The sequence below is a fragment of the Heterocephalus glaber genome, unplaced genomic scaffold (assembly GCF_053883595.1).
Source record: "Heterocephalus glaber isolate CG9 unplaced genomic scaffold, H.glaber_assembly_v1.0 deba00001600, whole genome shotgun sequence".
Lineage (NCBI taxonomy): Eukaryota > Metazoa > Chordata > Mammalia > Rodentia > Bathyergidae > Heterocephalus > Heterocephalus glaber.
Window position 1 is genome coordinate 45,926,338 of NW_028258372.1, and position 17,904 is coordinate 45,944,241.

Consider the following 17,904-nt stretch of genomic DNA (forward strand, 5'->3'; position numbering starts at 1 on the left):
CACACAGAACACACGGCAGACAAACAGAGCCCACATCCAAACACAACTGGCCACCTGGCTACTGACTGTTTCCCGCACTCAGCAAATGGAAACTTCACTTGAAGCAAAGTAAAACTTAATTAGGAAACTAAACCACTGCTTGAAAGGTAACTTGTGTTCATGGACTAGAAGATTTAATACTGTTAAAATGTCTGTACTAACCAAAGTGATCTACAGATTCAATACAAGTGCTATCAAAAATCTAATGACATTTTTCACAGAAATAGGAAAATAGCCCTAAAATTCGCATGGAATGATACACTCATCTAGAAACACCCAGTATCTGGGAAACCCATGACCAGTCAAATGGACACAAAACAGCAAAGCTAGGGCTGGGGATTTAGCTCAGTGGTTCCGCCGCCTGCCTCAAAAGTGCAAGGTCCTGAATTTGATCCCCGGTACCAAAAAAAAAAAACAAAACAGCAAAGCTGGGCAGCTCATGCAATCTAGCATGTTCATGACTCTGGGTTTGAAAAATAAAAGGAATAAAGATAGGAAATGAAGAAGTTAATTTGTCATTATTTGCAGATGACATGATACTCTATATAGAAGACCCCAAGAACTCTACCAAAAGTCTTCTAGACTCAATAACCAAATTCAGTAGAGTAGCTGGATTCAAGGTCAACACACAGAAATCAAGACTCTGGGTTTGGCCTCCACCATTGCTGTGTCAGTCAACTTTTCATCACTGTGACCAAATGTCTGAGAAAAACAACAAGCCCCTCGAAGTTCCTAGTAGTACTCTAGATTTGGCAGAATACAGTACTGCTAGAAAACTCTATTTTGACTTTTACGAGGACAATATTCATCTTTCTTTACCTGGGTTTCCACTGAGAGGAAAGCTGACGCCTGCCCCCAGAAGAGGAAGTCTGGAGTGAATGCTGTTGAGCTCTCTTCACCCCGCCTCATGTCCAACTCCATAGTCACACAAATCAAGCCGTCAGCAGGTACCTAAGAGCAAGAAGAGCCCACTCTCTGTGCCCTGGCCTCTCAGATGTCCCGGTGCCTAGTGTGGAGGGCCAAGAGGGGCCTTGAGCTACTTATCTCCTGGGCTACTCAGAGCTTACCTGTGCTCATCCCTCTCAGACCTCTGTTCTCTCAGCTCTAGCACCCTGGCCCAGAGTGGGTCTGTGCCTCATGGTCTAAACCCAAGTTCTAGGCTCTAGGAGGGACACAAATGGTACTGAACGTTCTGTAACCCAGTTTATTAGCAACAGAGCCGAGACTGTATTTTGACCCTCATTTGGCTCCTTCAGCTGTCTTCAGGGGCATACGATGGTGGAAGGAATAAGATTAAAATGGGTTCCAGCATATTAACAAAGATCCCCAGTGGTCACCCACTTTCCTGCCTCCTCACATTGAAGCTCTGTGAAATCTTCTCCCCTTAAATCTGGTGAGTCTGTGATGTGCTTCAGCTGTAGTAGGTGATGCAATGCCAATCCCAGCCCTAAGCCTCAGGATCTACTGGCTTCTGCTTTGCATTCTGAGGAGGCCTGAGCTGTCCTTCGAGAAGTCCGGCTGTACTGCTGGAGAAGCCATGTGAAGACTCTACAAGCAGAGGCCACCTCGTGAGAAACAGATCCTGGGATACCATGGAGATTCAATAGTCGATGATGAAAACCAATAGAAAAACGGGGGGCAAGTGACACCCTATTAACCTGCCTTTCCCTTCCCTAGCAATCCCTAAGGTTCCTAGAGCACCATTTGAAAGAATAACTGAAACGAAGCTCAGTTCTGGTCACAATGTTGTCCCCAGTGAGCTGTTGTAAATCACTTCAGCTCTGTGGAGCTGGGGCTGGGGAGAAGGATGCTGAAGTAGAACTCCATGCTTATGGCAGCAACAAATCTAGCTAAGTAACTAGGTTCATACCAAAGAACGGATCAGATGATGCCTGTGCAGCCTGCAAGCCATCTATACATATAGCATAATCACCCAGTCATTCCCTGAAATTTCACCTCCCGGATGCCTGACTCTGTACATCCTGAGTCACTTCAAAACTACCAGAAATAAGTTGGGCACAGTGAGGCATGCCTGTAATCCCAGCTACTCTGGAGGCTGAGACGAGAGGACTGCAAGTTTGAGACCAGTGTGGGCAACTTAACATCTTAGAGAGATAAATAAAAAGTAAAAAGGGGGTGCACGCCCTACCGAGGTCCTGAGTTGCGCAGAAGACGCCAAATCAGCCCGCTGCAGACAGGCAGGTCTGCCTATGCCCTACCGAGGTCCTGAGTCACACAGAACACGCTGAATCAGCCCGCTGCAGACAGGCAGGTCTGTGCACGCCCTACCGAGGTCCTGAGTGGCACAGAACATGCCGAATCAGCCCGCTGCACACAGGAAGGTCTGTGCACGCCCTACCGAGGTCCTGAGTCATGCGGAAGACACCAAATCACCCTGCTGCAGACAGGCAGCCACCTGGTTCCACACTACAAAGATGCAGAGGACACCCGACCACCAGACCAAGGTACTGAGTCCCACTGTTCCAGGCCCAGAGGTAGGGGCTTCTGAGCGGTGGTCCCACTGCTCCTGGTCCAGAGGAAGAGACTTCCTGGTCACCATCCCTCCCGCTGCTCCCAGCCCAGAGGAAAGGGCTTTTGGGCCACCTTCTGTCCCGCTGCTACTGGCCCAGAGGAAGGGGCTTCCAGGCCACCATCCCTCCCACCATTCCTGCCCCAGAGGGACGGGCTTCTGAGCCGCCATCCCACTGCCCCTGGTCCAGAGGAAGGGGCTTCCCGGCCACCATCCCTCCGGCTGCTCCCAGCCCACAGGAAAGGGCTTTTGGGTCACCATCCCTACCACTGTTCGCGGCCCCTGGCCCACCTCACCCAGGTCAGAGGAGGTAAACCGTGCAGGCTCTAACAGCCCCCTGGCCCAGTCGAAATGAGAAAACACGTAAATAAGTCTCAAAACCAGACTTCCAGATCACCTACAGCAACCCCAAAGGGAAATGAGATGGAACACTCTGATACTCAACCACCTGGACCCACTGAACTGGCAACAAAAGGGGATCTGGAAAAAATGAAATCAGAAATAATTTCTCAGATAACAGGAGAAATTGTGCCCCTAGTGCAAGACATGATTAATAAATCTAGAGAGGAGCTCAGGAACATGATGGAATCCCAACATAAGAAACAAATGGAATCCATAAAACAGATGCAAATAGATTTCCAGGACATGAAAAAATCCATTGAAAGTCTACACAGCAGAATGAGCCAATGTGAGGACAGAATTTCAGATATAGAAGATAAGATTGCAATTTGTGACCAGGAAAACAAAAATTGCTTCAAAATTATAAGGGAACATGAGAAATCAATCCAGCAGCTGCTAGATGATGCAAAGAAGAATAACATAAGACTGATTGGGCTCAATGAAGAAACAGGAGAGAGTGCAGATGACATAAAAAATCTCTTCACAGAAATAATGGCAGAAAACTTCCCAAGCATGGGAAAAGAGCTTGACATACAAATAAGTGAGGCATATAGGACTCCAAATAGACTTGATCAAAAAAAAATCTACACATAGGCATATAATTGTTAAGATTCCAGAAACTCAACAGAAGAACAAAGTTCTCCAAGCAGTTGGAGAAAAGGAACAAATCACATACAAAGGAAAGCCCATCAGAATCACAGCAGACTTCTCAACACAAACCATCAAGGCAAGAAGAGCTTGGAGTGGCATATTCCAAGCCCTAAAAGAAAACAGCCTCCAACCCAGATTGATGTACCCTGCAAAACTATCTTTCAAAATGGATGGAGAAATAAGATACTTTCATGACAAAGAGCACCTGAGGAACTTTGTGAATACCAAACCAGCACTCCAAAGAATTTTACACAATATCCTAGGAACAGACACTGAGGATCACAACCCCAGGAAGCAAAGCAGAATGAACCCATCTGGCATGACAAGAAATTAAATGTAAAGGGGGAGAACCCAACAAAAAGAAAAAGTCATGGCAATGACAAGGCAATAGGTTTCAGTTATAACCATCAATGTTAATGGTCTCAATTCACCAATCAAAAGAAATAGACTGGCAGAATGGGTCAAGAAGCAAAATCCAACAATATGCTGCATACAAGAAACACACTTCATTCAAAAGGAAACTCATAGACTGAAAGTTAAAGGGTGGAAAACAATACTCCATGTAACAGGAACCTGAAAAAAAGCAGGAGTAGCTATCCTCTTTGCAGATCAAGTAGATTTTAAACCAACACTGATGAAGAGAGATGAAGAGGGACACTACATCCTTGTAAAGGGAAGAATCCAGGAGGAAGAGATGACAATCATAAATATCTATGCACCAAACGCTAGTGCACCCAACTATATAAAACAAATACTAATGGACATGAAAAGTCATATATGCACTAATACAATTGTAGTGGGGGACCTCAACACCCCACTGTCACAAATAGATAGATCAACTAGATTAAAAATAAGTAATGAAATACTAGAACTCAATCGAACTCTTCAACAAATGAACTTAACAGATATTTACAGAGTCTTCCACCCCACAAAATCAGAATACACATTCTTCTCAGCTGCACATGGGTCATTCTCAAAAATAGACCACATACTCACACATAGAACATGTTTAAGTAAGTGCAAAGGAATTGAAGTTATCCCCTGTACATTATCAGACCATAGTGGGATGAAATTGGAGATCCATAGCAAAAGAAACTCTAAAAATTTCATAAACAGGTGGAAAGTGAACAACACACTTCTGAATAACCAATGGGTCACAGAGGAAATTAAAGAAGAAATCAGACAGTTCCTTCAATTAAATGACAATGACAATACAACATATCAGAATCTATGGGACACAATGAAAGCTGTCTTACGAGGGAAATTCATAGCAGTGAATAGTCATATTAGGAAAACAGAACGAGCCCAATTAAACAACCTGATGCTGAACCTCAAGCTTCTAGAAAAAGAAGAGCAGGACAACCCCAAAGCTCATACAAGGGAGGAAATTATAAAGATCAGAGGAGAAATCAATGCAATGGAGACTAAGAGAATGATACAAAAAATCAAATTGTCAAAGGATTCTACAGTGGAAACCAATCACATATAGGTGGGTCCACTTGTATATACTAAAAGCGCCTGTCTTGCAATCAATAAAGTCAAGAAATATGTGATTTAAAGTGCAAAATCAAAGGAAGAAAGTAGGGACCAGGAAGATATCTTCTGCAAATGGGAAGCGGATCAAGAGAAGGGAGGGGGGGTGAGGGAGGAGGGGAGGGGTCAGGCCTAGCCCGAAGAAGAGCTCCGCAGCAAACACACCACCTTCTGCAAACAAACTCTCAGTAAATGGGACCAACAGCCTTGAAGAACACTTAGGATGTGGTACACAATCTCCCCAGCGCTGAGAAGTCCAGCGACTGTGTGTACACCTGCGCTGACTGTTCTTGGACGTTCAGTCATAAACATTCCTTATGATCGTAGCCCCTTCCCAAATCCCATATAAACTTAATTTCTCTCCCATTAACTGCTACTATCTCCCCCCCCCCCTCAGCCTGTCCACACACAGGTGACATGAATTTGGCTCTTCCCAACTAACTGCTGAAATCTGTCCCCAATTTCAGTCCCTGTTCACACCCAGACAGGAATAAAGCTTTTTCTCATCCAAAGCCTGTGTCCAAGTGGCCTCTCATGTGCCGTTTATAACAATGGGAAGGCAAAAAATAATTAAAATGTGTTACATCCATGTACCAACTCCCCATGATAAATGTAATCATTATGTACTGCAAACATATACCAATAAAAAATTTTAAAATATTCAGAAAAAAGAAATATGTTCTAGATACACATACAATGGTGCCTCCATAATCACAGGTGGCTGGTTTCGGTGACCCCCAGAACCCTAAACTCCACAGCTGCTCGAGGCCCTTAAAATGGGGTAGTGTTCTATACAATCCTCATATATCCTCCCCTATACTTAGGTCATGTCCAGATTATTTATAAACCCTACCATAATGTAATAGTTGTTTTACTGTATTTGGCATCCATGGACACTGAAGGCAGGCTCCTATCTTTGGCAAGTAAAGTGTGTAACTTCCAATCAGCCAATAGTCTATTCTGCAGTATCAAGCCTGCCTCCAGATTTATATTTAGGAAATGATTGAGACCCTCCTACCCTGTTCAGTAAAATGTGCAGGCTCAGCCTGGCTGCCTGTCCTTAATTTATTCACTGCCACTCATCTAAAAGTGCCCTTGTCTCCAGGTCTTTGATGCAAATTAGCCAGATTCTACTGCCTCCTTCTGATGCCCTTTTACTCCCTGAGGGTCAGTAGCTCCAAAAGTACATGCAATTAAATGTAAGGCTTCCTAAATTAAACCTTCCTCAGCCTACACAGTTTTCCTCTGGTTCAAAGAATAAAACAAACATTTTCTAAAAATTGAAAAGGTTCCCTTCCCCCATTATGAAAAGTTTCTTCAGTTGATGGAGCATGAGCCAAACCACTCTGCAGTAGTCAGATGTGTCAAAATCATTCCAAACTTACCACCTGCCCATAAAGCGTAACACAGAGATATTCTAAAAAGGAATTATTAGAAAATTGCTTTTCATTATAATTACCATGAATAACAAAGGAGAAACTAACCAGAGCACTGACTTAGAAGAGTGACTCAGTTTGGGCAATTACACAGATAAAGCCCACATTCCGCCAGCAGTTCACACAAATGTACTGTTCCCTGCCAACACTGGCTATTAGAGGGCTGCAGAGTATTTCACAGTAACTCGAGGTATTTTTCTTAGAAGAGAACACATCTTCCTGATACTTTGTAATATTACAGGTTACAAAAACATCAGCATTTTTGCCAAAATAAAGTTTAAGTAAAAATATATTTTCCTTTCTTTTAGAATAATGAAGTAAAAAAATGATTGCGATAAATGAAGAGAACAAAAATTTTAGACAAAGATTAGGAAATAATAGTTTGATTTACACACACCTAAATAAAATCTACACCAGAAATTACTTTAAACAAAAAAAAAGATCAAAATGGTAAGATTTGGGAGAATAGAGAGGATAGAATGAGGGAAAAATGGAGTTAAATCTGTATAATACACCTAAATGAAACGTCTAAAATCGTAATATCACCAAAAGTTGTTTTGAGGCTCTCTTGTGTTTTTCAACAATAAAATTCCGTAACAATGACTCTTATAAATTGTCAAGGGTCCAATCTTTGCACAAAACAAATTGAACTCCCAAGACATTCAATAGTTATTTGCTTTGCCTGTAATTTTAATATCCTACAGAAATACATTTTTTATTAAGCCAGTAAATTACAATTCAGAGAGAGATTTCAATTTCAAAAGCAAACTCAAACACTTTATTTACCAGGGCTTTACTCCTAAGAGGATGGTTTCAAAAGCATGACCTTCATCTTCATTGAGCATTAAATTAAGGATTTTAAAACAATAAAAACAGATGAACCAGCTTCAGAAGCAGTATGGAAGAGAATGAAAATGTGTTAGAAATACAGACTTGTTACTGAATATTTTACTCAGTAAATAAGAGGTCAGTGTATGTTGAACTACTGCTAAGAGGGATTTGTTTATGTGGTCAGTTGTTAAAAATGGGCTCAATAATTTAATAAACCAGATGTCTTACTCTCACTTTTATGGTCGCTATATATATATGGAACATTGAACATAAAGTCTTACACCATCACTGAGGAACACAGAAAAAAATCACTGCCAGGAGTTTTTTTTAAGTGATTCACAGTAAGCATTATAAAATATTAACTAGTACTATAAAAAGTTTTTTCCTAAAGTTAGTTTTAAAATTGCCTCCTGTGTTATTTTAAAACATCCTTATGCAGGATGAGGCATCCCATTATAGTGGATGGAAGGAATCTTGGAGCAGCTCAGTTTAATACAACAAATATTTGCATCTCAACTGTGTCCCAGACCTGGAAGGAGTGCAGGCGACACACCTGTCCCTCTCAAGCTGTGCCCACCCTGTCCACTGAGCTCCATCTGCTCCACTCTACTCACCTGATAACTCTGTACCCCATCCTTCCAGTCACAGAGACTATTAACCAAAAACTCACCCTCAGGGCTCCACTGATTTGATTCTCTCTCAGAAAAAAAACTAAGACATTAAGGCTGAGCGTCTGTAGAGGTGAGCAGACATCTTTGATCAGCATGTGTTGTGAGCAAACCGAGAAAGGAGCCCTGATAAATAAATGGGGAGCTGGGAAAGATACACCAAGGAGCAGCTTCGGAGGCCATGGTAAGGGAGAAGTAGCAGGGAGAACTGGGCAGAGGGGCAGAGACCACAGGACAGACCACAAAGAGGGACTAAGGGACAGTGACAGACAGTAGCACAGATGGATAAAAGGCAGGCAGCAACAGACATGGTGGGCAACAGGCAGGAAAACAGGGAGATGGGAGAAGGAGAGGACAGGGTGAGGGACAGAGGGACACAGCCTGGGGAAGGGGACAGGCCAAGCGCTTGGAGGCCAGAGTGAGGGCACCAGGCACCGGGAAACCCCAGGAGAGGGTCCGTGTGACGGAGGAGAGAGCGACCAGGAACCAGGAAAACAGCTGGGGCTCAGAAAACACTAGCCCAGCATCCGCATCAGACACTCGGAGATGCTGAACTGAAGAAAGTCTCGGAAGCCAAGTGTCTGTGATGTCCCCCCCCAAAGTAGCACCCCCACACCACTGCTGTCTCCATCCTCTGTGATCCTCTGTCTCTTCCAAAGAGCAGGGAGAGATTTTCTCCAAAGTCCCCTCATTTGGAGACTGGATCTGCCAAAGAGGAACACAACTGCCTTCAAATCTTCCCACTGAAATTTCATCAACTGAGAAAGATTAAACTCCTATCACAGAAAGAGGCTGACAATCAACCAACCCTACAAACTTTGCCTCCAGCCACTGTGCATTCTCTGGGTCCATTCATTTTCCCTAAACATCACTTACTACTTCTAAAGTTGCCTGTAGCCCCCACCACTCCTATTTCTCTCTCCCCATGAACAGAGTATGCAACCATTAGGCTGCTTTTAGCTCCGTATTTTTACGGCTCCCGTGCACATGCGCACAGTAACAGATGCCTTATGTTTTCTCTTGCTAACCGTTATTACAGGGTGCAGGTCACAACCATTTAGGGTGGATAGGAAAACAATCGCCTCTTTTCTGGCCCTACAGGGAGACAAGGAGAGAAGAAAAAAACCATAAAGTCCGAGAGCAGAGGTCACTGGAGACAGCAAGTAAAAGGGAGGGACTGAGAAGGCGATCAGAAGAAGCATTTTAAACAAAGAGAGCAGCAAGCAAAGTGGCACATTCAGTGAAGCCAGGCTGGGTGGAGTGTCACCCCTTGCTGTTCCAGAGAGGATGGAAAATGTGAAGTGGGATTTCATCTGACACCAGGACAATGACTAGAATTAACACCTCCTCGTTTTCTTTAAAAGGTCTTGGTTATCATTTCAAAATGGTGGGCTGGGCATCCACATGTTTCCTCCTCCTTCAGTGAGCTAAGAAATCAAAAGGAACATAACTCACAGCAACAAAGAACAGGGAGCCCCTCGCAGACAAGAGCTCAACCAGATGAAAGGCAGATGGGAGATGAGGTATGGAAGATGAAGCCGTGGTTTTACAATCCCAGCGGGATCAAGCCCAAGCAGAGCTTGATGCCCCGCAGGTTCCAGGAGAGACAGGATGGGGCCACTCGAGGGGACTGCAAGGCGGGAAAGACAAACACTGGGAAACTGCTGAAAGCAGGGAGGAAGCTCACTCGCACTCAGGCATGCACTCTCCATCCGCATGTGCCGCAGCCAGCCATTTACCTGACGCGCAAAGACACGGACAGAGCTGCCACTGAAGCCGGCTCCCCAGGAGGAAGGCGCTCTGGGGTGCCTCAGATCTGCTAGACACAGGTACCAGGGACCCTCACAGAGCTTCTGATTCACAGGTATGAGGTAAGGCCCAAGAATCTACATCTCTACCCAGTTTCCAGATTCCACTACTAGAAATTAACCTAAGGCAATTCATTTAATCTCGTTAAACCTCAGTTTCTGCACTTGTAAAATGGCATTAATGAGAGTATCCTCAGAGAAAATTAGAAAAGACACATAAAAAACCTACAAACAGGGCCGGGGATTTAGCTCAGTGGTTCCGCTGCCTGCCTCGAAAGCACAAGGTCCTGAGTTCGATCCCCAGTACCAAAAAAAAAAAACCAGATCAGAAAGGATATTTAATTTTTCCAAGGTCTTGACTACAACTATTAATTATAACTGGTTTTAATCATGACTAGTTTTAGCAGGCCTCTAATGTCTTCAATAAACCCCCTATTTAATTATGCTCTTTCTTGACTTCTAAGAGTATAAAGCTAAAAATAAAGAGAGAGAGAGATGGAGAAGAACATGGCAGCACTCATCCAGCCTGTGGACAGCACCGGAGCAGCTCCTGCTCTGTTGTCAGGCAGAGCACAGGTGCTTGGGCACGTTGGAGGGGATGCCTGAGTGCCCAGCGCCTCTCGCTGTGACTGAGGCTGGTCTGGACCAAACACTGAGGAGCCCTTCCTCCAGAGTGTGAGGAGCTCACTCTCTGTGAAGTCCTCATCTAAGATATGTTCTCCAAATTCACTGTTAATGCCAGCCAAAGTGAAGCAGGAGATGCATCTCAGTAAACCTCATCAACATGGTGCCATCTTTCCAACACAGACTCCAGCCCTCCGAGAACAGGTGCCCACATCACCGCTCTCAGGGCAGAGGGAGGAGGTGAGGGCCACTTCTCCTCTCCACAGAAGCACTATGTCACTGCAGAGCCTGTAAAAAGCCATGAGAAACCACGGGTCTGAGGCACTCTCGCAGAGTACATTAATAATGGTAGGATTGACTCAGGTAATTTCAGAACACCAGTCCTATGCAACACAAGACTAATCTGGAGTTGTCATTTTAATTTACATGATGAATAATCTTAGCATGAGTAAACAAACTGACTGTCGGCTTATCTCAGCAATGTCCAATCAAAAGAATTTTAAGTAGATCTGTCATTAGGCAGAGAACTTGATTGTTGGAGCAGAGACCATCAGAACTAAGGGAGATGCTGTGGTTGGCCAGGCCTCGATCTACTTATTCAGCAAGCTGCACTTGCATAGAACAACCAGAGCATCAACCAAATTCCAGCATTTAGGAGCCTGAAAATTCACAGAGGGACAGCAAAACATGTGCCAAGGAAGACAGAGCAACAGTTGTCCCGGAGGAATTAGGTTTTCAAAAGAAAACTTTAACCACATCCAAACAAGGCTTTCCAGACTTTTCAGTCTTCTTTTAAGTAACTTACAGGATCTGGTCATCCCACATCCAAACTCACAAAAAATAAAAAAGACCTGGCTGTAAAGTCTAAGAATAATCTTGGGTGAGGTGTTTACAAGGGGAAAATATGGAGTCAGTGTTGAGTCAGTGTAGCACTGCTCAAATCTCTGGAGAGATTTACAGTGTACCCCAGGCTTCCCCAGGAGTCTCCCATGAGACCGGACCTCACAAGTCCCATTCATGGGCTCCTGGGCACAGAGGGGCTCAGAGGAGTCCACTTGCCTAGAAAACTGAACCATACTCTGGTCTTTGCTTTTTGTTTTAACCTTCCTTTGATCTTTGATCCCTCCACTAAGTTGTCCCTTCCTACAGTCATTTGTTTTATTTCTTTCACCAAAGGAAAGATAAATTACGCACTTCCTAGTTCCCTTGCCCTTCCAGTTCTAATTCTTACATAACCTCTGTCCCCAGAGTTTATTGCCTCTCAATTTAAGAAAATGAATCTCCTAAACACACACATGCCAAACAAATCTTTTAAAACCCACAGCCCTTGCATGTACCCTTTGCACATAATTCTAAGAGTACAAGTCTTTCACGTCATTCATGACCATGTGTGAGGGAGCTCACGTGGAGGATGTTTAAACATCAGTAGATGCTGATGCTTCCCTAAGGACAAGAGTTAAGTTTTGTTTTCATTTCATTTTGATCATGTGCTCATTAGTAAAGCAACCCTAAATGACCCTGTTTATTGGTTACTAGATTACTTAAGCAACCTCATTATTAAAGAAAAAAGGATGGGAACATTCATATATGTCTGGGAGTGTAGACTGGTACAAACCATTTGGAAGATTATTTGAAAACACCTACCATAGTTAAACATGTACATCCCAGGTATATACCCAAGAGAGAGATGTGTCCGCACACTCCAAGAGACTTGTACGAGAATGTCCGCAACACAGCACAAAATTGGAAACAACCCACATGTCCATCAGCATCAGAATGGATAAATGAAATGGGTGGTATGGTCTTGCCATAGTATCATAAAGCAGAGAATGTGAGTCAGCAAGACAGGTAACCACACAGAGGAATCACCAAGCAACAAGAGGATCCATGGTATGTGATCCCATGCTCATAGGCTCCAAAATAGAAAAATATAAGCTGTAGTGTTCAGGAATGCAAAACAGAATGGTAAAATACGAGGAAAGGCGGGAAAGTTATTGCCGTAAAATCCCTCTGGGAGGAGAGCAAGGGCGTTGGGATGAGGAAGGCTCCCGGGGGACCTCTAGAGTTGTGGCGTGCTCCTGTCTCGAGGTAGGTGATGGCAACACGGCACTCACTTTACAGAGATGGAAAGAAAATGGTGCACAAAGTGTTTCATGTGCTTTTCTATTTACAGTATCAAACAATTTTAAAGTTTTAAAATAAAGATTAGAATTTAAAACAATAACATCAAATTACAAAAAAAAAAGGTTTATAGCTAGAAAAAGCAGTGGGCTGGGTTCATTTTGTTCCTTAAGCAAACTGTGAATGAGTGGCACCTGATCAAACAGCAGCAAAAAATGGATGGAAAGGAAGAGAAGCAACTAGCTCACAGCTATAGTTGCTTTGTTTGTTTGTTGTTTTTGAGACAGGGTTTCACGACATCCAAGCTGTTCTTGAACTCACCATATAACCCAGGCTGGCCTCGAACTTGAAATCCACTTATCTCAGTTTGGGATTACAATCACATCCCACCATGCACAGTTGCTTCAAAACAGAATTTTTTTGTATAAAAAAAGTGCCCCATTCCTGAAGCTAGCCAGAAGTGGCCTGGATACTCTGCAGAGGATTCAAATATACAGGAGGCATTGTACAGAGCACCTCTTCAGATCTAAGATCCTATGATTCTACTTTCCATTCTCACCAGTTATAGATGTACTACTTGGAAAAACAAAACCAAAACAAAATAAAAAATAATGGTCCAAAGTCCTGAATGTATAAATCAAATACCTTATAAATAAGGTTCCTTGGAATAACTAACCAAAGTAGATTTTCAAATGCTCACTTTCAAGCCATTAACTGACCAAACTTAGAGGAGGAAGAAAGAATCAAGGCACTTCAAGACAGTGCTCAAGGAACCATTGCCAAATATGAAGTCCAACTGTAAATGGAGACCTGCTGTCAGAAATAAGGAAGCCAGGACTCAATTCACCCACAGTGTTTCGCAAATGCATGTATTCTCTTGAGATAAATTATTAAAATAGATTGGTTTCATAAACGTCACAGCATTCAGAAGCTTCATGGCCTGACATTAAAGCACAAGGCTTCCTCCTCTCCATCCCTCAGGTAGGATCAGTGCCTGAGTCAACACTTTGACACTTTCAGAGAAAGACAGATGAAGGTTACCTTAGAATCCATGGCGAGAAAAACAAGCACCATTGAGCTGGTAATAACCCAGGATGTCATCCATTCCTTTTCAAAGCCCGTGTATTTTAACCAGTTTTCTGTTTTATAAATATTACCATGGCTCAACACATCTATGAGGAGACACATTACCCACGGCTCTCATCCTGTTTGCTAACTAATTATATCAACAACCTGAACCAACTTAACACTGTACAAAAACACAGCTGACTTAGCAATCTGTAAATTATACATGTACACAAATCTGTACCAAAATGTGCTGCGCTTCACTCCTGTTAACGTGTATAGATTCTTCCTGGCACCTACAACTATTTGATACAGGTTCCTGCACACGAAAGCACATGTTCTGCCCAGAATGGGACCATGTAGAGTAATATTTATGACATTTTCTGGCACTAAGTTCTGCCAGCCGTCCTAAGACAGATCTCCTGTTTACTTCATTGAGCAATCTGACAACAAGTGCCTATAGATGTAAGCAACCATCCAAAAATATTCTGAACAACACTTTCCAAACATGACTATAAGGAGAAACGGACTAGCTTTGCTTGTGTGGCAACAAAGCCAACAGGATTTTAAACCATCACTGATAGGATCATAAGAAAAACCATTTTGCGTGCTTCCTACTTACAACAATCAAAAAGAACAAACTAGATAATCACTGAATCTTTCCTTCAAATGGTATTCAAACTGTATCAAAGAAAGTTAAACAGATTTTGGCACCAGCAAAACCAGTAAGCATCTGAAGAATGTTTATCAACTACAATGACAGGCCTACATGACAGTTGCAGCCAGTCAACCCTAGCAAACAGGATTCATCAGGGAGTGACTTACTACGAGGAAGGTGGGGTTCTTATTTTTCGCTGTATCCCCACCACTCACTGAGTATGTTCAGTAAGTAAAACAGTAACAACTGCTGGCTTGTCCCTAATCCAGTTTTACCTACCTTTCTCTAACTCTGCCTCTTACTAACTGTAGGTGAGTCACTTAACTTTAGGATTCTTAGTTCTTTAAACTCTAAAACAGACACCGCTCCTCCTTTGCTGGCCTTGAGGATTAAAGGTGGCAGTCCACGGAAAGTGACCCAGGACCTCAAGGGGAACACACATGTGAACAGTCCCTTCTCCACCACTGTCTTCTGCTAGACCACTGACAAAGTGAAAAGACTGACCTCTCTTGAAACGTGATTGGCCTCTCCTTTGCCCTGTTACTCTGAATATGGTAGTGTGGCTGTTGGCCAAAATGGATGTTGTTCTTGTTGTTATAACATTTTGCTTAGTCTCCACTGGGAAATGATGCTTCCTCAGAGAAAATAATGGTAATACAAGGAACGCTGCTGAATGGTGTGCTACAAAGAACAAGACCCTGGGGTTGTATTTGTTCTGCCCTTAAGTATTTAATGGAAGTCACTTGAATCAATTTCTTTATATAATGACGGGGAAGGAGGGACAGACTAGATAGTATCTAAAGACCATCTCATCCTACAACTCTATGATATTCCAGACACCAGATATTCAAATCACCCAAAATAAGACCGGTTCTATTATTCGTTAGCATAGAGTAGTTTTTTAAAGGATAGCAAAACTGTTCCATGGACCAAGTCACTAGGGCAAGAGAAGCCGCAAAGCTGCTAGAAGGATGCGTGATATCCTCAGAAAACACCAGCCTCAGGCTGTCTGTTCTGCCATTCTCAGTAAGTCACACAGTACTCCTAGGACTCAGGTTTTTTATCTGTAAAAGAGGAACCATAATACCAGATAGGGCCATTGGGATAAAATACCTAATACAATGATCATGAAGTATTGCTATTTAAAGGTAAAATGCAACTTAAATGCTGTAATCTCCAAAAATAGGTTGGTGGATTTTAGGAGGAGACAATCAATATTTTCAAATGGACTTTTTCCATCACAGTAAAATAATATAATGCATGCAGATATTGTGATATTTCTAAGAGTTCGCTTTTTTTCTCCATTCATGTTCACAGAATGTTATGAAAGGGATTACTGAAAATAAAAATCCCACATTTCAAGATCAGCACTTTTTCACCTGAAATAATAATTTTTAAAGTTCACCCAAGTTGCCCACCATGTTTTGTTTTGCTGCTGATTGGTTAATTGAAATCAAGCTGCTGGAACTGGTGCCGAGATGAAAATTCCAGGGCTAAGACTATTCCCAGCCACTTACTCTGTGGACACGCTATGCTCGCTTGGGGGAAGTGGCTCCAGGATCACCGAAAGGAGGAGGTGTCTGCCCTCTGAGAGCCCGGAGGTCGAGGTCCTCCCACAAACCCCGGAAGCCCCAGGTCTGCGCAGTGGGTTCCCGTGCTCCTCCACTCACAAACCCGTACAGCACACGTGAGACACAGAGCTTCCCCCAACTTGGGGGGCCCTGCCTCTCCACCAGAAGATGGAACCGCATTGACACCTGTGCGAAAGTTACGTCACTGACAGTGGGGTCCCCGAATCGCACCAGGCCAGCGACAACAGCAAAAGCACACGGTAAGTCTGAAATACTGAGTTTCTATCAAATCTGCTTTCTTTAGGGTGGCAGAGTTAACGCTGGCTGTTCCTTTAGTAATTCTGGGCCCTTGCTGTAAAAGCCACCTCAGTAGGTTTGAATACGGAAGACCTTGAAGAGAAAGGTAGCTGGTCAGAAACCCTCTCTGACACTCTCATCTTTAAGAAACACACAATTTTTTAGATGATCATTTCCAAGAAAGCACATAACACATGATTTGCTATCCAGGTTGATATCTTTTTTCTTATAAGATAAACTTCAATCACTTTTTAATTAGAGTATTTATTAGGAGCACAAGTTATATTTCATGCCCTTCTCCTGAATTCCTAACTAAATCCAAATGGAAACTCATTGTTTAAAACACCAGCTCCTGAAGGCTTGGAAACTGAAGTCTTTACACATTATTAAAGCCCATTTCCTGAGTTCGCTCCGGGCTGTCTTGGAAGATGACTGTCACCTGTCTCCGGAAAGAGAGGGATCCAGCTCCTGCCAAGCGCATCTCTGGCTGAGCTCCCTTTCCGTGGGCCGCTGATGCACAGGCGTAGCTGAGCTTCGGAAGCCAGGACGGCTCTGCCTGCGATGCTTCAGCCCTGGTCGCCGCATGGTCCAGAGATGCTTGAAATCCTCCCCTTCCTTTCCTGCTCCTAGGACTCGGCCCCTGAGGGCTGCGCCCCATCTTCACCGCGGGGAGAGGGTGCTGGGCAGTGGATGGACCTCCGCCGGGGCTTCCTGACACGCGGTCGTGGGCGTAGATCTGCACCTGTCACCCCTTGGCCTCGCTGTCCCTCCACCTCCCCGGCCCTGGGTCGACCTGGAAGGGGCGGTGGGCGGAGGTGTGAGCGAAGCGACGCCCCTCCGGGGTCCGGGTTCGGGGTCCCCGCGACTCCCAGCAGCGAGCGGGGACAGTGGAGGCGCCGCATCCCGCACCGAGCACTTTCCCGGGACTTCGCGGCCCCGGCGTGACGCTGCGGGGCTCCCCGCTCTCGGGCAGCGGCGCCCGGCGAGCAGCCTCGGCCGGCGCTGCTGCCTCCGCGGGCACCCAGCGGCGGGCGGCGCCTGCGAGAAAAGCAGGGGCGGAAAAATGAGAATGAGACGCCCGGCGCAGCCGGTCCGGGCGCCCTTACCGTTGGACCGCCGGACGATGTTCTCCAGGAACGTGTTCTGCGGGGCCACCAGTCCCCGCCGGCCCCCGGCCATGGTCATCCCCGCCGCTCCTCACCGCGGCAGGCAGCTGGGCGCGGGCCCGCGCGCGATCCCGGTTCGCAGCGCCCCATGCGCCCCGCGCCCTCCTCCCGCCGCCCGCGATCCGGTCGTGCGGTTCGGCCCGGCCGCCGCCTCCGGTGGGCGGGGAGACCCGAGGGGCCGTGGCGCCCCCTACCGGGCGCGGGCGGGCGGACGGGCGAGGCAGCGGCCCCTCTGGGCGCCCCGGGAACTGCGTGGGCGCGGAGCGGAGGGCCCGGGCTCGGGAGAGGTCTCCCCACACTCCCGCTGCGCCCGCTGGGCTGCCCTGGCGGGGCTGCGATTTCGCCAGGCTGCGGGCGGGCGGGCGGGCTGCAGAGCGAGACAGGCGGCCGCGGGCGAGGCGGGCCTTCGCCGGAAAGACGCGCGCCCAGGCGATTGAGCCGAAGCGCCGCCCCCAGGTCAGCAGGCAGCCGGGGTCAGACGCCTGCCTGAGCTGCGGGGGCCAAGCG

General features: G+C 45.3%; 1 protein-coding gene across 2 annotated transcripts in view; it reads right to left on the bottom strand.

Annotated features, from left to right (window-relative positions):
• Positions 1-17,534, bottom strand: part of Kcnh1 (potassium voltage-gated channel subfamily H member 1) — a 334,166-nt gene extending 316,632 nt beyond the window's left edge. Inside the window, exon 1 of one of the 2 annotated variants that reach the window (XM_004861998.4) lies at positions 17,338-17,534. In XM_004861998.4, coding sequence (XP_004862055.1) covers positions 17,338-17,416 — 79 coding nt within the window. In that variant the 5' untranslated portion in view covers positions 17,417-17,534. The remainder of the gene's footprint in view (positions 1-17,337) is intronic. The other variant, XM_004861999.4, reaches the window with a different exon arrangement.
• Between the last annotated feature and the right edge of the window lie 370 nt (positions 17,535-17,904).